Source organism: Mchenga conophoros, linkage group LG8 (genome assembly GCF_057382185.1).
Source record: "Mchenga conophoros isolate Kocher_MC1m ecotype Shallow Benthic linkage group LG8, M_conophoros_male_GT1.1, whole genome shotgun sequence".
NCBI classification, from domain to species: Eukaryota; Metazoa; Chordata; class Actinopteri; order Cichliformes; family Cichlidae; genus Mchenga; species Mchenga conophoros.
In genome coordinates, this window is record NC_140533.1 from 28,387,369 (window position 1) to 28,415,087 (window position 27,719).

Sequence of the window (27,719 nt, forward strand, 5' to 3'; positions counted from 1 at the left end):
CTTGTTTATGGACCAGATATGGTGCCAGCCAGGTTTCCTGTTGGACACTCATTATTGGGGCAGCCATGTGACCTCACTGAACATTCATTGATGTCATCCATTGGTTCTGGACTCTGTTTTGGTGTTTTGGCTACTGCCATGTTGGGTTCTGGGAGCCAAGAACCCGACAGTATCCGACATATTTGGACAGGAGACCAGAGCTGTGTCCCAATTCAGGGTCTGCATCCTTCGGAGGCAACATATGAAGGCTGATTATGTCACAGCTAGGCGACGAAGGCTGTCCCAATTCACAGCATCAAGCAGAAAACTGATTAAACAGAAGTGTGAGATGGTCGAGAATTTACTCCAATGTCCTGTTATATTTTAGTGAGCAAAGAGCAGACTGAGTTTATCAAACTCCACCGAGACAGCTGGCGACGCAAACGTGAAGGCTAGACCGTCCCATTTTACAGCCTCGCACCTCCAGCTTTTTTTGGTCTTTGAAGGACCCGGCCCACGGGTCCTTAGGCCCAGCCAATGGTTAGGGATGTGCTTATGTTTATATATTAGCAGATAATTAATGCTTTACTGAAGACTAAACCTTGATGATAGCAGAGTCTTTATAACCACACCTAAATGTCATTCCATCAGACACCATTAAACACAGCAACGGTCTGACCAACATGCTCTTTCAAATGTATTCAACACTTCTCTGATGGGTTTTTAAGAGAGAGGCAGGAATTCATAAAATATTTCCAGTCAACACAATATAATCTAGTAGAATATTCTATTTGATCGAATATTTCTAAGTTGTTGTTACAAGCTTGTTGGAGCAGATGCTCTTTACAGGCCCCACAGAGTGAAAGCAGAAAGCAGTAACTCAGGATCTCCAGAGGGAGCTGTTAAGGCTGGGCTCAAAGCCTGCCCGGGGCCACTGCGATCCACCCTCATTGCCCCCCTGGGACAGCTCTGAATTGTGGGGTGAGGATGAAGGTGGACGTGGTGTCAGGGGTGAATTGCTTTTTAAATTCCATCAGTGTAATTCAGTTTCTGCTTTACCTGCCACAAAATACATGCAGGTTGATTTGCATAATGCTTTGGGTGTAATTAGCTGACAAGAAAAATACATAAAGGTACAAAGATTCAGCGCAGCTCACCTCAAGCTCTTCCCACTTGGTGTAAATGTTAAGTAAGAGGGAAGCACTGTCTTCTCTGCTGGCATTTCAGAAATCCATCTTATCCTCTCCTTTCTGTTTCCAGGGAAACCGCAGACATGCAACACAATGTATCAGTGAGTCGAATATGACGTGATGAAACAGTGAAACAAGAGGAAGAGGAGGAGGCGGAGAAGAAGTGAAAAGACTTAGAAGGAATATTCCTGTCAGAGAAATCAAATATCCAAAAATAGGAAAATATAGACTCTCCTTCATCTTCCACATGCCGTCCTCTCCTTGCCTTCCTCTGCTTTCACTGTCTCGGTACACAGGTACACACAGAGAAATCACATCTAGTACTTCATAAAATACCAATAAACTTATAGATCTAACTTAATTTAAAAGGCTATAGAAAGTCAGTTCTTCAGCAAATATCATTTTTAAGCCTCCACAGATTAATTTTTGCACAATATTAATTTACCACCATCAACACAGTCTGGACTGGTAGACCAAGGCGGGGCACTAGAGAAGCTATTTGTTCTTCACCCCCTGACTGTCTACTTAGGCATATGGCCTTAGTTGAAGCTCCTTTGGGAGGATGGGGTATCAGGTCCGCTGTCAGGTACTGTTTGGTGCCTGTACAGCTGCAGGGAGATCAGGGTTTGGATTGTCAGCAATAGGCCACACTCATTGTCGGTGGTTGCTGGACTCTGCTAGAGCTGCCCTGTGTTTATAACTTTTGATGGACAGAATTTTGAGGTACTACCAAGAGCCAGTGGGCATCTAGTTTGGTAGCCTGATCTGTTGTGCTGAAGAAAGAGCTGAGTGTGAAGGCCAAGCTGCTGATTTGCATCCCCACTCTCATCTGTGACCACAAGCTGTGTGTAGTGACTAGAAGAATGAGAATGAGCTTCTTCTGAAGGCTGTCTGGACTCAGAGATGGGATCAGGAGCTCAGGCATTCAGGAGGGGCTCAGAGCAAAGCCGCTGATCCTCCACAGCTACAGAACCCAGCTGAGGATATGTACTTTTGAGACATGCTGTAAGAGAGAGAGGAATGTTTGAGTATGACCTCCACAGTAAACCTCAACTGAAAGCCCAAGGAAACAATATGTTTGACTGAACCCACGTCATTATCGTAAAGCCTCCAGTACAATTTCACAGACTTAACAAATGTATGCTGTTCATTCTGAGAGTGCACAGGTGTGACTTTGGTTATAGCTTTGGGGCATGTTCTTGACCCTAAAGCACTAAAACTGAATCTAGTTCTCAATATGCACCTGAGGTACTTTTACTATGTTGTTTATTTATTGTAGGATTCACTTTTTTTTATTATTCGGTCTATCTCTGCCTGCCTATCTAGGTGTCAGCTATCTAAATATCAGATTCTGCTCAATTAAATAAAAATAAAAGAGTAATGTATTTTTCTACAGGTGTGGTTACTTAACCATAACATTGATTAAAAAACCCAGCATGATAAGAGGTGATTAAAATAGCCTTCACCTTAGGAAATGTGCTTTTTGCCTGCTTGAGGGGCACTTTCACTCTTGATGCTTGAGTATGTTTTGCAGCTAATGGTTTTTGCACACCAGTAAAACTGTGAATGCAGGACTCTCATGCATTAGAGGTTTTTATATAAAACATCTCAGTGCTTCAGTGGGCATTATAACAGGGTTAGGGTTAGACTATTTTGGGATCTGCAGAACAAAGAAGAATGTAAGATGAAAATGGCCCTTCAGGACATACCGGCTGCAAAGTAATCTGATCAGTGAGGAAACCCACAGACAGCTGAAAGGGCAACAAGAGGGAAATAAAATGCAGGCTTTTAGAAATGAGCATTTGTTGAGATGTATTTCTCCTTTAATCAGGCCCCTTAATGTCTCAAGACTTCATCGTCCCACATCATCCCAACAGAGCACTTTGCTCTCACACTGCAGCCTTACCTGAGTTTCTAAAAGTAGAATGACAGGCCGAAGCTTCAGGTCTGGATTCAGGAGACAGGCACAAACTCTGGATCAGGTGAGCGTGTTGTGCTGCTATATTCTCAAGCTGTTCGGTAACATGCACTCATGCACTGAGTACTTGTGTTTTGTCTTCCTTTACTCCCTTTCCTCTTCTTATTTCCCCTCACCATCTAGCTAGCCCCTGTTGGAGGCCTCTTCCTGTTCAGGGAGTTCTTTCTTCCCACTGTTGTCAAGTGTTTTCTCATAGGAGATCATCTGATTTTTATATTTTCTCTCACAGTCTTTACCTTACTATACAGAGCACCTTGAGGTGAGTGTAGTTGTGAACATGTATAGTTTTGAATGAAACTGAATTGAATTTGTCACCCAGAAACAATTCTTACTTACACAGCACTGGTGATTTTTGCGTTGCTCTCTGTGTTTCTGGCACTTCAAGTAGGGATATTCACCAGGACTAGATATCTATTAATAATAAACTATATATTGCATAACAATTCATCCATGCAACAAAGAGCAGGGTGCACAGCTACAGTGATAGAAAACCTAACAGAGAGTTTGTGTTTGTGCTTTGAGCCATTATATTTATCCCTTTTCTTTCTTTGGCAGCTCAGCCTGTGACATCTCTGTGGCCCAGCGTGGGTGAAGCATTACAATCATAGTAAGGATGTAAGATACACAAGGAAAAAAAAAGTTAACTCCCTCTGGTGCAAGGAATCCAATCTGATGAGAGGAGAGGAGGATGGGGGGATTGGCTGAGGCTGAATGCTGTGGGGTGGGGGGAGGGGGCCTCATCCAACATGTATGAACAGCAGGATTAGAGCGGGGATAGTCCTGAGAGCCAAGTCCTGCTGTGTGCCTTTTTCCTGCATTACATCACAGCCTGTTCATGGGAGATTTTCTAAATGGCTATCATTTTACTCATCCAGGGAAAGACACTGCTGCGGGCTCTGTTTCTACAAGCATAACACAAATATAGTAACACCATAGAAGAAAAAATAGAAATGAAGGTGCGGCCTTTACGTCAGTAATGGCAAATTGTCTTTTTAGCAGGAAAAACAAACGTTTCTCGCTGCCGATCCTTCACTTCAGTACTGTATATGTCAGTCAGCTGAACTTGCTCAAGCAGCACAGTAGCCTATCCACAGTCTCCCTAGCCCACCTCCCCCCTTTTTGCAGACAGGGCGCAAAAACGCTCCATAAATTCTCTTTGGGTGCATTACCGAGCAAGATGGCGCTCTCGCTGTCAGCACCTCGGATAGCTCCGGCAGCTCTGACAGAAAACTGAACGTTTGTCCCGTTTTTATTTATTTTGCAGAGGTGTCATTGTGTGAGATGTTCGCTGGGAGCTCTCAGGTGATGTGAACGGCATCCAGGTGTCGGGAAACTGAGCAGCCAAAAAAGAAAGAAGAAAAGAAAAGGAGAGCCACAATCCACAAATCAGGATCAAGTTAACAGTACTTTTGCAGAGGTGAAGGAAAAACTAGATTTTGGAGGTCGGGAGAATTTTTATTATTATTTCATTATTTTTTTTTTTTTTATATTTTTTGAAAAAGTCCTCAGATTGTGGTGACTTTATATTGAAGGAGGACTGCGTCTCTGCCCGCATCTGTCTTAAATCACACCGATAAGAGGAGGAATGGAGGGGCGCGTTGCGAAATGGCATGGGTCCGCTTCGGAAGGGAGAAATGAAGCCATGCTCGAGAAATAGTGTCGCCTAATTTGCTTTCCTCCGAGTCCTGCATTTGCTTTCTCTTTCGGTCATTGCCACGCCGGCTGTGAAGATGCTGGCTCTCCTGATGATGATGTCTTCAGGGTTTTTCAGCCCCGGCTTTGCTCTCAGCTCCCATTTCAGCTCAGGTGAGCCGACGCAGACACTGTGCTTTTATTTAAGAATGCTCCTTAAAGCACTGACAAAGCGAGCACATGTTATCATTGCTGAATGCACATCATTATATTCTATAGAAACGATGTGATATCCCCACCTGCGATTGTGTGTCCTTGCATTGGGAGGGAAAAAGCGATTTAATGAGAAATTGTGGCTCCAGCGTGTAAACGATGCCTATTTTTAAAACCTCTACACACACAGCTCTAATATTTGCCTCCATCCAAAACCTCAGGACAGCTGAACAGTTCAAAGGTGATCTGGGTGGAAAGGTGAAATTGTGGGAGCTGAGGAGCAGAGGCTTCCTCCTAATTGGAGCAGGGAGAGGAGGAGTAGGCTAGCTGGACTTATCCAATTAATGCTGACAAAGGAGAGGATTATGGGAGACAATGAACGGAGGCAGATTACCTCACATAACGATGAAATAATCAGAAATCACCGGAAACCAAAATGCTTCCTTTTTTATGATTCAGCGTAAGCAACTGCTGGCCTGTCATTTCGGTGGTTTCTATGGCAACCAGGAGGCAGCAATCTGTAGCATTCCCATTTTTTTTCTGTCCACCTGTGAATAATACATGAATTTATTCCTACTGTCTACAACAGCACTTTCAGTTTTTGGACCGCTTTTTTGAACATAAAGCCTTCTGTGAGCCATAAGTCTAATGCGCATGTCTGTTGTCTTCCCTTTGCTATTCGCCAAATATGCTTAAGTGCATCCCCGCCGCCTTCCTTGCAGTGGCTACAATGGTTTCATAATGCCCTCCTGCCCTTTTCAAAACACATTATCTGAATTGCATAAATCCCTCTTCCCCCATTCCAACATTTAGCCTCTGCAGCATTCGGTTTGTACCAGGTCACTAAATGAGAAAACAACTCTGTATTGTCAGAGTCCCATTTGCTCAAGAATATGAGTCATGACCTGTTTGTGTGTTGTGCCTATAAAAGTGCTGAATTTAATGCTTATATTTTGAGTTGTCAGTTGTGATGCAAATGCATCTTCCCCATATGGTTTTATAATTTAGAGTGCTATGTTGTGACCAAGGTGTATCAGACTCTTTCATGTGGGACCAACATATAGAAACAAAGCTGGCCCAGGGGCCAGAACCCAAAGTAACTACTTTGCAAAGTATATATATAGATAAATGATGACATTAATTACTCAAAAAGTGAAAACAATGGATAATTAGAAATATTTCTACAGTAGATGTAGGCAGGTGGTTTGAATCATAGAGACGTAAAAAAGATTTTTTGTTTAGCTGCAGAAACTCTACATTTCTAAGTTTATCCCATCTTATCCCAGACTATTTATCATGTGTATTGTAGTGTATACACAATATATTGTATTTGACTTGGACCTGTGCTGTCAGCTTCTTTTAAAAAGAAAATCTTGGCTATAGGTGAATTTGATTGGCCTTAAATGTAAATACTTGCAAACTGGGTTACTGCTCTAATGTACCTTGCATCAGTTTGAGCTGCATTTATGTGCCGCATGGATTAAAATGAGTTTGACATCCCTTGTCTAAAATAATGTCAAAGGAAAACTGAGAGATTTTTCAACCAATAGACCAATTTGTCATGTAGATTTGGGAAATGCTGACTCTCAATAATTTATAGTAAATCTACCTGTCTTTACCTCAGAGGTACAGACTGTATATTAAAGATGGACTTGGCCCACTGGTTTTAGATTCTGGCTTTTGAAGCATTTTAGCAGCTGCTGTTTTAGGGGGCCTCATCCAATTTTTTATGTCTTGATAGATTAGCTGTTGTGTTCCTTTTTGTTTTTCCTTTTCTTTGCGTAATGTTTCAAATGCAGTTAAAAATGTAGCTTTTTTTTAAATAAGGGAAAAATCAACTGCAGAAGCTGCCTGATGTAGCTGAGAAATAGAAATGTCAAAGCAAATATGATTATAGAAGGACAAAGTGAAAGAGAGAAGGCTCTCCCTGTGATGACCGTTGTATAAGAGGGCGGATACAGGGATGACATCACAGCCCAGTAAAGGCAGGGCTTGCTGATGATGGTGTGGGTGATTTTTACTGGCAGCGCTGGCTCGTTTCCCGGGCCCCAGGTTATCCATTTCATATTTCTCAGTGGGCTCTTGGCTACGCATACAGCAGCACGCTCTAATTACATGGACACAAAACAGAAGGGGAAGCAGGACACGGCGTGTTTGAAACCCCCAGCAGACCTTCATCTCTACAGGCTATCACTAAACAACCAGGTCGAGCTGCTGGAGGACGCAGGCAGGGAGCCAGAGGAGCAGGTAAAACCCAGTTGAGAGGGGTTGTTGACTCGAAGATGTATGACAGGAGTTGGTCGAGGAGGGCGTGTGTTGATCTTTGATCTTCACACTAAGGAAAAAACTAGGTTGCATCCAAAAATCAGGGATTAAATGTGATCGAGCAGCTGATGTTGAAGCTTTGATGGAAGGGGAAGCTCAAACTGGTGGCAACCTACAGAAGTGCAAGGTACAAAGCTATGATTATAATTTAAATTCATGCTATTTACAGCAATTGAAAAGCCTCTAAAAGCTTCCTCCTCTGATCTGCACCTTAAAACCTCCTGTTAGGAACAGCTCTCCAGTACTCACACTGATGTGAAGAGATGAAAGGACTGTGTGAGTCTTTGCAAGCACAAGCTGCTTTTTTTCCAGTTGTGTTTTCAGTTTCTGCAGAGCAGCTTGTTAAAAAAATCATTTCTGTACTGAAAGACCCGGAGTGTCTTAAGTGAGGCTGCAGCAAACATGCCTCTGATTACTAATAGCTTTTGCACTCAGAGAGCTTCTTTGTGTTTGTGCGTGCATGTGTGTGTTCGTCTGAAGAATAATCGCTTCTGATTGCACACAAACTATTTTTCTAGACGGAAACAAACAGCCTCCTACGCACGTGTCTCCACCTCGGTTCAAATTAAGATCCAGCTGTTGTGATTTAAGGTGAATTCCTGTCAAACTCTACTTGTTTTAGAAATTCTTGGGTTGCATTAGTCGAAAAGCACAAACGTGCTCTCAGCACTGATACGTTAATAGCTCGATGCAACATAAAGATGCCGTCAGCAACAGCCAGGCTGTTTACCATTGTCTGAACCCTGAATCCTTTTTACCACGGCGGCTTGTAAACACTGTACATCTGAAATATGTCCAACATATTGTGGACATTGCATTATAACTGCTGAACCTGCTGCACAGTTAAGCTTCTGTACCTTAAAAAGAGCACAAAAGGTTAAGATCTGGCAGTCTCTCACATCTAAAGACAGCGCTGCATAAGCCAGAGTTTTTAGTTATAGACTATAAGATTTTGCAAAGACTGTGGATCAGTGTCTCAAACACTGCAACCAGAATCTTATAGGGATTATTTCACGTCTATCTCAATAGGCCTGTGCTACAGATCTGCAGGATCTTGGGTTTAGCAATGGGATTTCAGATTTAACCCAGGGTTATTTTATTTATTTATTTAGAATTAGGGAGGTGTTCATTTCTTAACAGGCTGCATTCACAATGGTAACAAATGCTGCAGACCTAACTGGCCCCAGAGCAGGTTCAAAATAAGAGACTAGTCGTTTAAATGGAAAATGAGATTGTCTGATGTCTCAGTGTTTTTCTCATGAGAATTCAGTCGTGAAAAACAAAGATTTTTAGGACAAGCTCTATTCTTTGCCAGCTTTCCTGCTTCTGCAAACAATTGTAGCCACGTTGCATTATTTTACAAGCCTTAATATGATTCTATAATCCTAAAACATGATTCTAAGCTGTGCGTGTAGCAGGCAGAATGTGGACTCGGGATGCAGGAACAAATTCAAAAGGCATCTTTAATGCTGTTACCTGCAATAATAAAAAGCATACATGAATAGAGGGCAAGAGCTGGGAAACAAAAGAGTGGAAAACATGGATTCAGAAAACACACACACCATGAGAGAGGACACAACAACAGACAAGGGGAGACTCAGACAATAAATATACATCGGGTAATAATGAGAAGAATCAGCCACGAAATACAGCGGGAACAAATCAGGCATAACAGGAAAGGGGAGGTTACACTCAGCACAATGCACAAAAGAAAAAGAGACTGCCAAAATAAAACAGGAAATGGAGGAGCAGAATCGATCTTCAACAAAACCAAAGGAAGGAACAAAATGCATAAAACAACAAAAACGTCAAATAACAACAGAAGACTAAAGCCTGCTTATAATCCCTTCACAACAACAGATGTGTAATCCACCAAAACTCAGAACCCCGGATCCAAGACCCAGGGACCGTGACAAAAGGAAAAGCTTAATTTAAGTAAAACCTCAATTTAATTATAGTCAGATCCTCTCTTGCCTTAAGGATCAGGTAGTGATACAGATAAGTCTGTTAGCTTACACGGCCAGCTTTCTTTTCTGGCATTTATGCAGCAGTTCTCCAGCCTTACTGACCACCAAAACCACTTAAAGTGCACAAGGATTCATAGCACACACACACACACACACACACACACACACACACACACACACACACACACACACACACACACACACACACACACACACACTGGGTGAAGTATGGCACGTTTTATTGTTTAACCGCCTCAGAGTTGCTTTTAATTTCTCAAATATTTTCACTCCTCTGCCTCTTTTATGTGAGAACAGTGGGTTGACTTATCACCCTGATCACCAGCTTCTTGTGGAGGTATCTTGGCATGTTGGACTTGCTCTGTGGCTTTTGACCACAGCTGTGCTTGTGTGAGAAACAACACTGCACAAAGTGGACACGACACTGGGTGAGAGAACAAAGAGAGTGCTCCTGTTGATGGTGTTTGCCTGATGATAATAAAACTTAAGATGTGTTTGATTTTCTCAGAATGTTAAAAAGAAGTTTTATGATCTCTTAATGCCAAAAATTTGAGATGATAGGATGAAATATTTGGAGAAGTTGTTCAAAGTAAGGGCTCCGATAATTCAGTGACTGCAGGAACATCAGGAGCCAAAAGTCTGATGTTTAATGTGCTTTAGTTTTCTCACAAAACAAATTAGAGCAGAACAGAAAGTTAAACATTCATCCCTTTGGATTTGGGCGTGTGTCATACCAGCTGTGTGTAAAAAGAGCTGTGATGATTTTAACGTCTCGTGGCGATTCAAAGGCAAACTCAATGAAATAATAATGAAATGTAATTCTTCATTGATCCTTGTGGGGAAATTCTCTTGTCTTTCTGCATGGTGGCCAGGGTCACCCGTAACACAGCAGCATAATAGACTCATCAGGGTCCAGCATCCTGCCTCTCTGCTGCCGTACAGAGATGGTCCAGCATGAGGCTCTGTGTTGGCCAGCAGTGTGATTGCTGCTCTGTAAATGAAGTGGGATTCATCTTAGTTCATGAGTGTGTGGGAGGTGGGACCACCTACTACTGAGCTGAAGCCACACTTAATTAAAAAAGTGTCACGGTCCACGCAGAAGCTCTTTTTCCACACAGGAGCACTGCTTTAAAATGACCTCCTGTCCAATATCAGTGTTTCCAAAACCACGGTGACTTTGATTTATATTAGTAGGTATTCAGTGTTTTTTGTAGCTGCCTAACGTTCAGTTTTTATACGCATGGCTGGGTCTATGTGCATCTATGTGTGGCTCTGTGACAGACTAGTGGTTAGCCCAGGTTGTACTATCCCAGTGAGCATATAGAGCAATACAAGCTGTTTCTTTGCATTGCTTTCAGTCCAGTAGAAGTCAGAGCTTCACAGTTACAGAAGATGCCCCCACTGATCACTAAGGCAATCCAAAGAGCTTTAGCAGCAGTTGGCATGAGCTAGTCACTAACCTTGCTCACAGCAAACAGGCTGATTACAGCTGATTACAGTGATCAGCTTCTCCTTTATTTTGATGTTGGACGACAGGTTGCACACACATCCACCTGTTCTCTCGTTTATATAACAGACTCAACGGTAAAGCAGTGCATAAGCCCTAATGATGACGATGATGATAATGGATCACTAGAGCTTTAATTTTTACCACAACGGGAGTGTTTCACCTCCTGATCCTCTCATTGCTTGTTTCTGTAGATATTTCTGCACAGCTGGAGAGTTTTAGGTTCATTTCTGCTCTGATTTCAGATGCAGCGGTGCCCTTGAGCAAGGTTTATTATCCTGCGACTTCCATCTTACCCTGTTCTGTGTCTGACTAATGGGATGGATGATGGAGTGTGACACCCATCGCCTCTTTAGATCTCTTCTGTGCTTTCCCTCTAGCTCTGTGCCTGGATCCATGTCTCTGCAGGCCCTGATCAGGTCCACTGAATTTCACAGTTGATCAGAGAGATTCTGGTGTTGTTGACTAAATACACAGCAAGCCTGATGGGTGTTTTGGCCTCAGAGGCAGCTGAAATAAAAGTTATGTTGCCTTCCTGTCATACAGCATGTGGGATGTTTTAGCACTATGGACAGCTCCTGATATGAAAACAAACGAGGCCCTGAGTTGAAGAACCGAAGGAAGTTTTGTTTTTCATTTTTCTGGCCTATAAACTGAAAGTGCGAATCCATTATTGATCTTGAAAACATCTCCCAGCGAGGCATAATTAGCAAGTCTTCTGGTGTGTTTCAGTATTTCAGAGATGACCTATTTGGGAAAGTCCAGTTTAGCCACGGAGTACAAAAGGGAATTTTCAAACTCAATGAACCTTTTTCTTGCAAACAAACATGCGGGCACAAAGTGTGTCTTGCTCAGCTCTCCCCTCTTATTGGGGCACATGCCCTGGTATTGATCTGTCATGTCCAAGTAAAATTTATGAGTTTTTACAAGCATGTGTATTTGGCATTGGATTTAGACTGATAATGAATGGAAAAAGAAACATTATATTTAGACGCACAATATTAAAGCAATGCTCCTAACCCAAAATACAAGCTGCAGAGCACATCTTGCCAGCATGTCCATGAATGAAAAATAAACTATACATTTAAATACTGAAAAGGTGAATCAAGAGGCACTTGTGAACTTCTCAGAAGAGTTTAAAAAAAAAAAAAGGTTTTAGATTAAATATGTTTCAGCTTAAATAGCTGAATCAGGTCATTAATATTTCAAGTAAACTGAGCTGAAAATTTTATATAACACATTTTTTACACAGCAAAACAAACAAAAATGCCCACTATTGCCTCAGTACATTTTTTTTGTCTAGCAACACCCGTGCTATCAACAAAAGGCAATGTGTGCGCTCCTAGAGCCTAAAAATGGGAAACACATTTCCCTTTTCCAAAAATATTCTGAAAATGTAATTTCTTAATAAAATTCAAATCCTGTGTGCACCGCCATGTTTGCTTGCTCGAGTCCATCTCGCTAACTGTTGCTGGTGCATTGCTGCATTTCTTGGCATTTTTTGCTCACCAACTGTCGATTAGCAGAATAGTGTGAAAGTGTTGGCAGGAATGTGGCTGCATGCACATTTGGGCCTCCCATCAATGTGCTAATAGAGCAAGAGTGAAACCAAATGGGACCAACTGCTCAAAATATTATTCTAAAGAACTGCTGTGGTCAAAAGAGACATTCTTGTTAAGAATGCATATAAATGATAAACCTTGTATTGAAATGTAAAATTACAAGCATGTTATTACTTGATGCATCGCTCCAACCTCTAGGCTGTGGCTATAATCGCACCTCCAAGTTTTCCCAGTGCTTTTCTTCTGAAAAGGAGCAACTATGTGGTCTAACAGGCAGCCATCTCTGGAGTGCAGCTGTAGTTACGGTTGAGCCTGTGCACATCAGGATTAAAAAAAAAAAAACAAGCCTAAAAAAGCAATTTGTCCTCCGGATGAAACCATGCTGTCTATTATTTCTTTTATGACTTTGTCTGTCTGTGCAATCATGAGTGTACTGCAGGAATAATTCCATTTCCTAGTCTCTTTTTAGCCTCTCAGTCGTGGCATTAATGGCAAATTGACTTGCTATAAAGTGAAACATCCAGTTATCGTCTTTGCCCTGTTTAGTCTGTTTGCACAAGAGAGGCTGATCACTACACTACACAGTCAGCACATGAATGGAGCCCCACACTGACTGATTGGAGACTTTTTGCAGATTCAATCAATACACGACGATGCTGATCGCTTTTAATCCTCGTCTTGTCTGCCGCTTTATGTAGTTTCCTTTATCTTCCTCAAGCCTTTCTTCTTAATGTCTGTCTGTATCCACATCTCTAAATCTATCAATCTCTCCTCTCTATGAATTGTTTAATGGAAGCCCTCACAGTCCGCACAGTATCACAGCAGGTAGCTAAGCTAGTTATTTAGAAGGATTTGTCATTGGCCAAGCTTAGCTGGCTGAGCAATGGGGTGACTGGTTTTCAGACTCCAAGTGCATCCTAATGCAGAGAGAGATGGAGAGGGTGTCGGCAGAGGAATAAACATGAGACAGAAAGATGAAATCAGCATGTGAGTGAAAGAACTGGGCAGACTGCGATACAGATGTAAAGCTCTGTGTCGGTCAGGACACCTAATGTGTTACTGTGGTTTTAATCACTATAGGTGGCTGGTAAATGTCTTACATTGAAATGCAGATAATTCAAAGAGCCATAACAACTACGCTATGTCACAGCGCACAGTGCACAGCGCTGCAGGGACGGCACTTCTGTAGGTCAAACTGGAATTTAGAAAAATTGGATTTTAGACGTGTGGTTGAGGCAGACAATGTTGATACAATAATGTTGACAAGCTGAATTATTCTTTTTAAGCATCGATTTTCTAACAGAGAGAGAGAATTCAATTTATTTTATTTTATAGATTAAAATGTGAAAATGTCTTAAGCTGCAGTTAACCACAGAAATGTATTTTAGGCATCATCTAAAAGTTATTTCACAATTTACACTCTTAAAATTATGAAAGCCTTGTTTCCCTAAGTCACTGCAGTGGAATTCCTTCTTCTGAATCACAAGGGCAATTATTATTATTACTATTGGACAGCAAAATAGCCTTTTCATGCTTATTTATCCTAATTACTTGCTTTTATGCTGGTGATCATGTATTTTATTTGTAAACCAACTGGTCTTATAAAGTGCTTTTCAGCTCTCAGGGCATTTTCTACAACACGCCATTTTTTACTCACATGTTCATGCAAACACTTGTTTCTATGTCAGAGTGTGTTCTATCTATTATTCTACTCCAGTGAACACACTGGATACTTTGGCAGACTGAAGCAACCAGACCGCCCGCTCTACCTCCTGAGCCACCTGGTTAGCACTTAGATTGCCATGGTTACTATTTTATAAGAGCCCAATTTGCCAACAACTTTTCCCAAACATAACAGTTCATTTTATGGCGTAAATCTAACCAAGCACCTCTTAGTACCTAAATTTAACCAGAGAATGAAAGTAAATGTAAAATGCAAGCAAATGAGGATACAACTAGTACACTCAAAACACACAGAGTTACTAAACAGCTGCTTTAAGATCTCTTGCTTTGTTTGTGTAGTGAGTAAAACAGTCAAACAAACCGATCAGTTTACAGTCAAAATAGTTATAAACCAAACCCAAGAGAAGAAAATGAAAAAACAAGAAAGGAAAATGGTTGAAGCCCTTTTGTTTCATGTGGACATTTTCAAACTACAAAGTTGCTGGTTTGTGCGTTTCAGGGTGAAGGTTGTTCTGTTGTCTGTTTCCTTCTAACATGGCTGCCATGGAGAAAAAGAAAACAATGTCAGTGACCACTTGTTCACAAAGCCTTTATTGCTGCACAGATCAGAGGATCATTAGCTGACCTGAGCACCAGGCTCCTCATCAATTCTTTTCAAGGCACCGTTGAAACCAGCCACACGCTTTCTGTTGTAATTAAGACTTCTATTAATGGACCTTATCAGTTATAATTTTGTGACACCAGGCTTGTACCATGCCACAGCTATTTAGGATGCACACACACACTCGTTTGTGCTCCACGCTTCGGATGTGGCCAGGTGTTGAAACAGAAGCAGTCAACAGGAAAATGACACAACTCCTTTGTCTTTCTGTCCCTTGTTGTTCCATTTCGAGCTCCGCAGCTCTTCATCAAACGAGACAGAAAAACAATCGCAGTAAAAATAAAGAAAGGAAGCAGATAGGTGAAAAATTAAAGCAAAAAACCAACATAGAGCTCTCTTTGTAAGACAAAGATAGATGCCTTATGTAAGACCACAGAAATAATGACTGCAAACTTTAAAATTTAATGAAACGGTCCACTTAAAATCATCTTCTTGAGAGATGCGGTTTCTGATTATCTTTGCAAATATGTAACCTTAAAAACATTTAAGTGAGGTTGAGGTAATTATGTCTCCTTTCCAATATCTGCATACCGGCCTGCCCTTTGTCACAGCAGGCCATCCTGTGTGTGCTGCCAGAGACACAAAACTAGAGAAGGAAACATCTGTAAAGCACTTTCTGCAGTATCAGCCTCAGATGCAGTGAGAGCAGAAACCACAAATGAGTGAATCATCCATTTTACCAACTCCATAGCATCCTTCATCTTATCTTTATAGCTGCATGATGCTCTTCAGGGAATTTAGTGACTAAAAAACTGATATGGGATATGCCCATACCAGAAATCACATATGATTTATTCTCCTTGTTGTGCATGAGTCAGCTTTTTCATTGCCTAGAGGGACTTTTTTTTTTAAAGGACTTGTGCTACAGACACTAGCGTCTTTCTTATCACGAGGAATCAGTATCAGTTAAAATAATACAAATCTAAGTTACAGGCCATCATTCATTTGTCCTAAACAGTTATCAAAGCATAAAAGTACTCAAGCAGATCACATTTTGGCCCCAGCTGAATTGGTTAACCTTAAAAACATTTAAGTGAGGTTGAGGTTATTTAGTCTCCCTCCTAATCTGTAAACCAGCCTATCCAGGGAGAGAAACCTGCAACCTGTTACCAGATTAGCTTATAATTGCATCACACGTTCCCCTTAATTTTCATATTGAAACATAATCAGCCTTTTATGGTGTTACAGCACTACCGTGGTGAATATTTGGTGCACATGCATACTTTTTAGAGTTTATGAAATAATTTGGTTCACAGCAGGTTTTCATTGGTGCTGGTTTAGCTCAGTGGTTGAGCAGCAGCAACATGCTTCAAGCCTAAATGCAGTGGTCTGGGTACAACTCCTTCCCCCACTCTCTGTCTCCTTTTCATGACTCCTTCACAATAAGAACAATCTTATAGGTTATCAGTGAAACTTACCCCCCCCCCAAAAAAAAAAGCTCTTTAGTGGCTCTTCCTAATGAAGAAATGTATGATTAAGGTTAAGGCTTTATAACTAAAAGAAACCACACTGACTATCTGAGTCAGGGACAAACAGAAGCTTCCTGACCTCAGGTTCAATGTTTTGTCCATCTGTTCATCCACCTCGACCTCCTTCATGGCTCCTTTGCTCCTGTCACCACTAGAAGTCAGTGCCCCCTGGCTTTGACCCAAACAACTAGTGGTGCCTCACACAACACCTAGAATTCTTTATAATCTTCAGAAAATATAGTATGTAAATGAGCCCTTATCAAAAATACCTAAAGATGTTGCTTTACAACAACAACAACAGATTATTAATAAAATTAAAAATAAACGTCCGTGGGAGAAATACAGGGTCATTAAAAAGCTTTTTAGCTAGAGGTTCATGACCATTTCATCTGTGTGATGGCAGGCCTGTCTCTCTGCTCATAGCAAAGGTGGCTCTGAGCAGAGAGATGGGGCTATTAATTTATTCATAAAGTGAATTAGCACACTGGCATGAGCCACTAATGAAACTGCACACATGTGTAGTAGAGGTACCACTTGCAAAAAAACCCTCAACCCAACAACAACTTAATTTCGGTTCAAAGTTCAAAAGTATTGAAGCAGTTTTGATTAGATTGATATGGTTTGTACGAGATTTGATTATATATGTGTAGTTTTTATGTCCCTGTGAGCACTGAGTGCCACAGGATGAGTCTTATAACCCTGAAATAAGTTGCCTTGCATTAATTAGACTCATGTAATAAAGTCGGTGGCTAAAATGAGCTTCAGACACTTCTACGTTGTGTCTTACAATATAAATAAGTTGATAGCATCCATCCATTCTCGTCCACTTATCCAATTCAGAGTCATGGGTGGGCTGGAGCCTATCCCATAGGGCGAGGTACACCCGGGACAGGTCGCCAATCTGCCACAGGACTAGCATGAAGAAACAGACAGCTGTTCACACTTAAATCCAAACCTATGGCCAGTTTATCACCAGTTAACCAAACACAGTAACTGCATATCTTTAGACATGGAAGCTGATACCCCACTCATGGACTCTGGAAATGCCCCAGAGGAGGCAGTTGTCAGGATTTATCCAGAGCTGTTATTCAGCATCATGCTGACCAGAGGAGCTTATTCTTTGGAAAATCAAAAGCAGGTTTAGTTCATTTATAGTTAGCCTTTTACTTCTCGGGATTCAATTTAACCTTCAAATGCCAAACTGTTATTTCCCCCAGTCCTGCTGGCTTGTCATTAAGGGAAACACAGATTGTGTAACTACCTACAAAACAAAGTAATCCCTGCAAGGCCATAGAAAGTAATGTTGGTGCTCTCTGCCATTCTTTTAGCCTTAAAATGATCAAATAACTGTCTGAAGGCATTTCAAAGATTGCTTCTGAGTGATAAGACTTCCTTCTCAAAGGACTTTTGATGAAGTTAAACCACTGAGCAACAAAAAAGCCTGCTTTACTCCACGTGTGAGACCTGCTCTAGAACATGGAGGACTTATTTATGTCATTTAGTTCTTCCTGAAGGGTCCACTTTGACACATGGTAGGTCTGCATGGCAGTTGACCTGTGAGGTCAGCGCCACTCACCACCCACACAGCTTTTTAAACCACCATCTGCATCAGTAGCTGTTAGACTGCAGATACTCCATCAAACCATCTCCATGGAAACACATCTTCCTGGCTCAGCACTGCCATTCATCACAGGTTAATTCAGCGTTTTCAGAGCCCTTTTTACCAATCAGCATCTGAGAAAGAATAAAAACTCTCTCTCTCTCTTTTCTCTCTATCTATAAATCTGTATCTGCTTGCTCTCTCACTCACATTTGCTCCTGAGTAGTTTGCACGTGAGCCGACAGCCGCCACACGTGAAGGCGTCGCACTTGGAGGAGTTTGGCTGTTCATGTTATGATAAGGAGTGACAATGAGGAGTGAAGGATGCTAATTTACATATACATTCATTACACATTCAGAAAGCATCCAAGCGGTGGCAGTAAGCTTGTCTGTACACATATAGAGTATTATTTTCAACGTGAATAGAGACTAAAAGAAAAAGAGCATCTGTGTAGTTGCTGCGTGGGTGGATGTGTTAGCGTTCGCATTTTGTGTGACAGCATTTGCTCCAATTCATGGTGTTTTCGCCGTTGCCCCTTCCTCTTCTCAGTCACAGATGAGCTCATCCAATATTTAGAACATCAGCGACTTCAGTGTGGATCAGTATTCCCTGATCACAGCCACGCATGGCCGAGTCTGGAGCCAGCAGGCCCTGAGATACACGGCACACCTTTGATTTCATTTTCCTCTTTCACTTTACCCCAGTAGTGGTACGATAAGCTGAAAACAATGCAAAGGAATAAAGAGAAGAAAATGGCAGGTAGAGGAGAGGAAAAAGAAGCGGTTCAGAGAAATGTAAGTAATGAGTGAGGACCGAGCGAGCCATGAATTGGAAAGTGCCTGCATCAGCTACAGATGAGTCATTCCTCAGCAAAAACTGAAGTCTGAGTCTGTTGTCTAGTCTATGTTGAGTTACTATAGAATGAATGGGAGGCTATTTCAATAAATCAATAGGTAACTATAATAAATTTATTCATTTCTGTATTTCATAGTGAAATCATAGTGAAACTTTGTACTTTGAATGTGATAATATCAAATGCAGCTATAAAAAAGTAACGACCCAGCTCATTTCTTCCCATTCACGGCTCATTAAATAACATCAGGATGTCAGAGGCACTGTTGTCACTGCCCAGACACACTGGGTTACAGCAATAACGAGACGGGTTCCTGACACACAAGGTTAATGTTGTGAGGCCTGATTTATTTGTTCATTTTACTCAGATTCAGTCTTTTCAAAAGACAACGAATTATTTTTCAGCACCTCGACCTACGTCGAGAAGAAAGGCAGAAGGTAAAAGTAAGAAATGATTAAATGTAGTGTTGTATAAACACAGTGAGTGAAAAAGAACACATTTCATCCCATAATAAGGACTGATCAAGACAAACATATGTCTTTATCTGACATGAAAGGTTTTTACACCCTGGGATGAGAACACGTTGAATGATCGAGTTGTTTTGAGGCCCCTGCAGGATTTAAATTGAATACTATAAAGTGACATGAATAAAAAGCTTACAATGTGTGTGAAATATGGTTGAAGTGCCATGCAGTTTATACTCAAACCATTAATACCACAAAATGACTGCAATGAAGTTCCAACAAACCACCGAGAGACAAAAATATTCAAAAACAAATCCAAAATGAACAAAAGAAATTTCAAGAGACCACAGAGGCACAATTAAAGGGATGCAAAGGCACCAGAGCCATTGTTGATTAAGGATGTGTGGTTACTAGTTTGTGCTGCTCAGCCCTCAGTGGTGGTTTAGATCAGGAACAAGTTACATGAAGAAAGTCAACTCTGTCTCACAGATATTTATGAACTACCCCTCACCTAATTATTTATTCATAGTTTCGCTCCGTCTCCAAGTAACTCATCATTATCTGCTGTACTTGATTCTGTGTTATTCATGCACTTCTCCTTGGTGATGTGATAATTGGGAACTTTTTATTCTGATCTGCCCCTCAGTAACTCGTCAGTTTTTTTTTTTTTTTTGCAGCATGTAATGATATCTCAAGTAAAAGGAATAAAGTAACCACTGCCTGGCATGTGACAGAACTCGTCCTGATGAGAGACCTGCACGTACGCTATATTATTCACATGCTCTTCACATGGATATGAACTTGAACAACATCCCATTGTTAATCCACAGGGTTTGGCCAACATCCACATGTGATGTTGGACAATTCTTTGTGGCTATAATAGCTTCATCTCCTCTGCTTTCCGTGAGGGTTAGGACTGTTTATGGGATTTTTTGACCATTCTTCCAGAAGCACATTTGTAAAGTCAGACACTGATGTTGGATGAGAAGGTCTGGTGCACAGTATCCGCTCTAATTCATCCATTCTATCAGATGGAGAACAAGACTTTAACACCAAACCTGCTCATCCATGGCTCATCTTTATGGACCTTGCTCTGCATAGTGGTGCAGTCATGTTGGGAAAAGAAGAGGTCGGCTCCAAACTGTTCCCACAAAGTTGGGAGCATTAAGTTGTCCAAAATGCAGCATTAAGAGTTCCTTACACTGGAACTAAGAGGACGAGACTAACTCCTGAAAACAACTCCACATCGTAATCCCCCCCTTCACTTGGATGCAGCTGGTTGCCATGGAAACCCATTCAATGAACCTCTTTATGCACAACTCTTGAGGTAATCTGAAGGCTACATGAAGTTTGGAAATCTGTAGCGACTGATTCTGCAGAAAGTTGGCGATGCATGCTCACTATGCACCTCACTGTCCACTTCCACTTTGCTATAATCTCAATAACAGTTGACTGAGGAATATTTAGTAGTGAGGAGAGTGAACTATTCTTTTACAAACGTTTGTAGAAGCGGTCTGCATACATGGGCACTTGATTGTATATACATGTGGACATGGAAGTGATTGAAACACCTGAATTCAGTGGTTTGGGTAGGTGCCATATGTGTGTCTATTCACACATGCACTCACAAGGATGGACAGAGATAGCGGACTTACCTAAAGCCTTATCATACAAGTTCAGCTGGTCCTTGTTTCATGTAACTGAGTTATATAAAGCTTCCTCTGCTCTCATAAAATTCCATACCTGTTCTTATTCTAGTTCCAAACAGGAAGTTCTAATTCTGGTCCCATCTCTTTGTAAAAGCACTTTAAAGACATAATGTTCCCAGCCATCAACGCACTTCACAAGCTGCAACACACTAAAATGAGGCAGCCTGGTATACTAAAATCATTTCCATGGCAACCATGCTTGGAAACCTGCGCACAACATGATGGGGGGGGGGGGCACTTTAGAGCGTGTCCGCTGCCTGTGATCACGCATAATCATGGCAGACGCATATCACAAACCCAGCCTGCATCTCTCATTAATACTTGAAAAGATGCTGCAGTCTGTGAAGAGATGCTCCACAGCCTCTGTGCTCTTTCAAAGTGAGGACACTTGATTAACTAAAAGGTGCTTTAATGCAGATGTCCAAGAGAGAAGGAGAAAAATGCCACCACATTTAAACACTCCTGATGGATCGGAATTTGCAAGTCAGCTTTTTAATGTCTGGAGTAACGAGTGTCATATATTTAACTCTTGGGTTCAAACCGATTGTTCTTTCCTTTTCTAAGAATTGTAGTTTTCCTGACAGGAATTTCCTCATCTCCACTTTGTGTTTTTAGCCATTTGATTTCACTTTTTGTGTGTTTGCTTGTTGGTTTGACTGATTAAAACAAAGGAAATCTATTTAGGAAATCAGAAAGCTTTACAACTCACGAAACTCGTTTGCATCTTATTACATAACCTTATTAGCATTTGGAACCCGTCCATCCATTTTCCTAATAGCTTATTCAGCTTTAGATTTCTGAGGGTGTTGGAGCCTATCCCAGCTGTCATTTGGAGAGTGTCAGGGTACATGTTGCCAGTCCATCACGGGGCGAACACACAGAGAGGCGGTTTAGGATGACCAGTTAACCCAGTGACTCTCAAACTGTGGGGCATACGCCTACTGCAGGTAAACCAGGTTTAAAAAACAAGAAGTGCAATGAAGCTGAATGAAAATGTTTTGAGGGAAAATAACAGTTCACAGTGACCAGCCAGGCTAGCACAAGAAAATAACGCACAAAGGCAACGGATGCAGTACAATCTAAACTTGTAAAACCCTAAACTCAAAATTAAAGAAACAAATCAGAAGTGATCAACCTAAACTGAAGTGACATCAGTTCTGTAAATATCACATGTAGTCAAGGCTAAATAGTTTCTATCTATATGGAGGAATTAGCTTCCTGTTGTAAAAGGAAAACATTAAACAGTTAGCGCCATAATAAGTGACAGAAAATGGAAAAATATCATAAAAGAACATGTTGTTATACCGCAAAAGTATTTTTTCCTCATTGAAATAAAAATGCATCCTGCAGCACAAACTGTATCTTCCCCTGCTCTGCTGCTGGGTTTAAATTATTATTATTGCTTTAAAGTTATGAGTCAAATCTTCCAAACGGGCAAAGGGCATTTATAATGAAGTAGCAGCTGTAAAGGGAAGATGACTGTGAAGGAAGTTTGTAACGTACGTCCCATTTAAACATTTAATATAATCCTCTAAAGGAGATACAATTGTGACAGGCTACCCTGTGATGGAGCAGTTCACCGTAGTGTCATCAGGTGGTGCTTCCTTGTGCTGTATTTCCAACAACCACTGGTCTGCAGTATCATACAGTGGCTTCTTTGTGCTTTATTGTTTTTATTTTACTGTCTCAGAGTGGACAGTTACATGGTTATACAAGCTGAAGCACAAATGTATGATAAATATCAATAACGCTTTTTAAACCGCTTAAAAAAGTCACAACACACATCTGGCACACATTAAGCTTCATTTGGCCACTAAAACAAATCCTTGTTACTCTTGTTCGGTCTCCACCAAATCCTAAGATAAAAATATCCTCCACCATGATGCTCACTGTTGCAGCTGTTTGGTGTTGAGTGTGTAGGTCTTGGTTACGTTTTTCATTTTTATCATTTTAAAAAACTTCTGGTTGCAACATGTCATAAAAACCTAACGGAGCTGAGTGGGCACTGGTGTTATTAAATATTGTCGACATGAATAAGACGTAGGATCTTTTCTAAAACTGTAAAATACATTTATATAATAAATTATATGCTGTTTAATACCTGCAGGAATGCACCGCTGTAAACTATGATATTTTTATATCTCACAGTAATATAAAATACCACTTTATAAATTTGAAGTATGTGTGTGTGTTATGTAATAGCCCCCGTGTTGCATCTGAGATGTGATGTCATATCTGAGCACGTGCAACAGCCGAGAGCAAGAAGAGGAGATTCATTCTGCTTCAGTGGCTTCTCATCCACACACAAGAGGAGATGACAGGAGAGAGACAGAGAAGGGAGAGAAACCTGTGAGCGAGTGGGAGACGAAAAAGCAAACAGGGGAGTTTTTGGGAAGTGTAGGAAGGCTCCTGGGAGAGAATAGTGAGGAGGAAGGAGGAAGTCGGAGATTAAAGAAGTAGATGGAGGACCAGAGGAGTAAGTAGGCATAGAGGGATGCCTCAACTCCACAGCCTGTTATGATGGTTTTTATCTTCTCTGCTCCATTAAGTCTCACCAACTGTGATGATTCATCCACATAAGAACCACTAACAGCAGGACATGTTCATGCTCCGCTCACATGCTCACCAGGGTCGCTCAGGTGAACCATCTAATGTTCCAGCACGTTTCCGATATTCCTGCGTACCACGGTTCAATTTACCAGACGTCTTCACTTTTAATGGTGCCTGTGTGTGCATACATAACAGTCATCTACGCGAGGCCTTGTTGTGTTTCCATGCTTCGCTGCACTCGGAGCTCAGCTGCACATGAACTGCACACTCCAAAGACCCATCGTGCCCTTCTTCTGTGCTGCTCTCCAAGCTGCGAGGGCTTGATAAATGTCAGGATTTTACAACGTATCACACCGAATAATCTTCTCAAGTGAACATCTTGACAAATGAACTCACTGAGACTGTGTGCTGAATACTTATAAACAAATTAAATGCAAATCAGGAAAGAGACAGCGGTTTATTTTTTTTACTAAGATTCTCTGCGTCAGTCTTGGAGATCATTCTTCAGCTAATTCTTTTTAATAGTAAAAAATGACTTTAGGGTTAATGTTCACTCTGGATCCATAATTCATCCATTTGCATTATGCTAAATCTAGTCCCTAAACTTGACCTCTCCACTGTGCTTGTGGTTTTGGAGCTTTTTTTTTTTCTTAGAACATTTTAACTGAATTGTGCATCAGATATGATGAGTGAAGCCCAGTATTTTTTCAGTCTGTTACTTTTCAATAATTAGATAATCGGCTCTGCATTGCACCTGTACGGTTTGTGACTCAGCTAGCATTAGCTGATAATTCACCGCTCCATCCTCTCATCAAATGACGGTCACTTCTAGCTGCAGAAAACAAACCCGGAGGCAGCCGAAAGGATTCCACCGAGGCTTCAAAATGCAGAATCCAGAATCAGAGGGTGCCATAACTCATCCACAGTTTGTGGTAATGGATGGATACTTGTGTGACTACTATGACATTTTTGCAACCCTAGCAACGTTACTGAGGTAGTGACTGACAAACTGCGTTTGGAGGTAACCTTGAGTGTCTCCTGCTGCTGGTGATTTGAAAGAATGCATGTTTTAAGCATTTCTACACTGAGCCTTCAGGTCTGATAGCGTTTGTGTTTACTCGATGGTGTCTTTGACTGTTAGGTTAGGACTATCAGGCCCACAGGTCTAGAGACAGGACGTCGGCGCTCTCCGACAGCCTCTGGTATCAAGGGAAAAATATGTAGCCCTCGGTCAGTTGCCGAGTAGCTGCTGGTTGTTACTGGGTAAAATCAGTCACAAAGAGGGTGTTGCACTAAAAACCTTCATGTGATTGCTTTGGTCGCTAACAGATTACCATGACTTGTCTTCAAAAACCTGCTAACTGACCACTGGGTGGCTCTAAAACCATCCAAGATGGCGATGGTAGAAACACTCACTTTGGGAATTCAGGAATTAGTGGGTGACATCATGATGGCCACGTCTATCTTTACTGTCTATGGGTGAAGTTTTTCTTGGCACCAGTGGTTGGCAGGTGGCTTAGATACGAAAACCACTTAATTAGTTTTCCAGTCATACTCTGATTTAAGTCAAAATAGACCTTTCAGTAATGTTAGAAGTCAAATTTCTCTCCATTTTGTTCCTCACCATGTGCCAGCGCTTTTCTGAAAAGGACATTTTCACGCACTTACTCACACTGCTGCGAGAAATAGCATTTATAACCAGAGACGCTTTTTTGCCCTTCAAAAATCAGCGAGTATTGTCTTTTTCCTGGTGAGGTCGGGCAGCATTATCCACCAGCGTCTGTCTCCTCACTGAAAGCAAAGCTTCCTGTTGAGGGGTAATGCACCGTTAGGCCATGAATGTCAAATGCAGTGATGGCACAGATGTCAAAAACATTTTAACCATTATCTTCAGAGCACATTTCATTAATATTCACATCCATGTGTCACATTATCAGCCGACACAGCCACATTATCTGCCCTTGAGTGTGAGTTTTTTTTTTTTTTTTACTAACATTCAAATCCTCGCAGCGGGCTGTCTGTTTCTCCTCTCTGTGACAAAGCAAAACCCACAGAGAACAATACAACTGCTGTTTATCCCCACACAGAGTAAAATAACCATGCTCCGGCTGTTTTCAGTGCAAGGCACCCACACATACACGTACAACAATATCCCATCATCCCAAGGGACAGCGATGTCTTATGATGGAGAAAAAAGAGCAGAGAAGACGAAGGCAAACAAAGGAGTGACATTCATGTTTGTCATGATGGGAGGTCAGAGGGAGGGACTGCACTGCTGGTTTTTACACTGCTGTGACCTTTAAAAGATCACAAACATACACAGAGAGCGTACCATGGGGCACACTTTCAGATAAATGCCTCAGCATGTGAGTGTGAGAGCACTTCATTTGAAATGTAAGAAAAGATAATGGAAAGAAAGTCAACGAGTAAGAAATAAATAAAGAAGGAATTGGTAGAAAAGAATGAGGGAAAATAAGACAGAAAAGAATCAAGAGGAGTAAAATGAGACAGAAAGGTCAGGTAGGAGAAAGTGCAGACAAAAGATGGGAAAGAAAGAGGAAAAAGTACCAGACGAAGACAGGAAATCGAAGATATTATGGAAAAAGGGAAAATCTGGTGTTAAAAGGGGAAAAATAGAGAATTTGGTAAAGAAAGAGAAGAAACTGTTGAACAACAGGAAGAGAAAAATGAGGAAAAATGAAGGACAAGGACAGACAAGGAAGAAAGAAGGGAAAGAAAGGAATACACAAAGTCAAGAAAAGGAAAGAAAGGGGAAAACAAGGAAAATAAGAACAAAGAACAAGAGAAACAGGACTTGAAATGGAATAAACAGGAAGAAACGAAAGGCTGGTGAAAATGAAAAAGAAAACAAAACCAAATGAAAGTAAACAAAAGAGAAAAAAAGTGTGAAGGAGAAAAGGTGGAGGAAACTATGTACCACTGCTGGACATCCTGCCGATGTTCCCATCTGGCCCTCCAGAGAGCTCTGTGCTGAATAAACCAGACGAGACTGTGGTGTTTCTGGGCAGCGCGTTATCAGGGGAGGGAAACGGGAGCAGAGCCTCAGGTGGAGGCTGTCAGACAGCCGACGACACGTTCAGCATACTGAAGTGTAGTTCTGCCACAGCAGGGCAGGGGAAATCAGGTAGACATCGCATTCATGCACACACTGAAATAAATAAACTCCTGCAGGCAGAAGTGCCGACGCGGGTGATCCGGAGGACTATTCTCCTATTTGTACAGGGTTGCTGAGCAGAGACAATATGGCTGCTCCGGGGAGATGTGTTTTGTGGTTAGCAGCTCCGAATTACAGCTTCCTGTGTAATTAGGTTACAGTACGTGGGCCGCCTGCTTATATGTAGGGAAGGCAGACCCGACTCCCGCGTGATATGAATAGCTAATCCTCCATATCCTATGTGTCCGTACAGTGTAATTGTTCTGTGACTCCACTCGAGGGTCTTAGTTTGAATGACAGTGAAAGGCTTCGGGAGAGGAAATGAAAGTGGGGAGTATTTTTTGAAAGCATCCCATAAATTCTGGAGAGCAGCCTGCATGACTTTGCAAAAAAAAAAAAGAGCATACATTTGGGAATGAGGGCACCCGCTGATGGAGTGTGGCTCTTATCTGTGGAAAGAGGCAGGAAAAAGATTACACTTCCTGAGAAACAGTCGTGATACTGAAGAAGAAGGGGTTAGAGGATGGGTTTTAATCCTGGGAAAGAGGGCTGTGAGTCAGCTGGAGATGGCCACTATCCGTGTGTCTGTGACGTGATGGATCACAGAACCCCCCCACCCCCCACCCCCAGTCCTCTGCAAGAACAGAAAGTGTTGGAGAAAATAGTTTCAGTGGGACTCCATGCATGAATGTGGAGAGCTGAAGAGAAGAACCTGGTGTTTATTCATCATCCACTCATCAAGAACAGTCTTACTTCCAATTCCTCACACGTATGCTTGGCCATATATTACAGCTCTCGCCTGACGAGTCCCCTTCTGATTGGCTGAATCCATGGTGTGGCCCGTTGATGTGCCAGCTGTGTCCGGCCACTGAAAAAAAACCCCTGAAAGCCATCATATTCACATCAAAAAGAAACTGCTGAGCAATTCCTGTTTGTTTGGTTTTTTATTTAAACTGATTTCTATTTGTGCATCTTTCCAAATCCTCCTCCATATTATTCCACAAAGTCCCTCCATAGACTGTTGTTCACCCCGGAGTACTTTACATTCAGGTTTTGGTGTCTTGTTCTTGTCTGAGTTTGCATTAATAAATAATACCTTTAACCAATGACGTCTGGTTACATCCTTTTGCACTCCCTTCCACCTAAACAGAAGCGTAACACCAGACCAGAACCCTTGAAGACA

The 27,719-nt window shown here is 41.6% G+C and overlaps 1 protein-coding gene across 2 annotated transcripts in view; it reads left to right on the forward strand.

Moving 5' to 3' along the window:
- Window positions 1-4,184: 4,184 nt before the first annotated feature.
- aatkb (apoptosis-associated tyrosine kinase b) overlaps window positions 4,185-27,719 on the forward strand; it is a 73,333-nt gene continuing 49,798 nt past the window's right edge. Inside the window, exon 1 of one of the 2 annotated variants that reach the window (XM_085285428.1) lies at window positions 4,185-4,953. In XM_085285428.1, the coding sequence (XP_085141554.1) occupies window positions 4,878-4,953 (76 nt within the window). In that variant the 5' untranslated portion in view covers window positions 4,185-4,877. Of the gene's footprint in view, window positions 4,954-7,223; window positions 7,240-27,719 lie in introns of those variants that run through there. The other variant, XM_085285431.1, reaches the window with a different exon arrangement.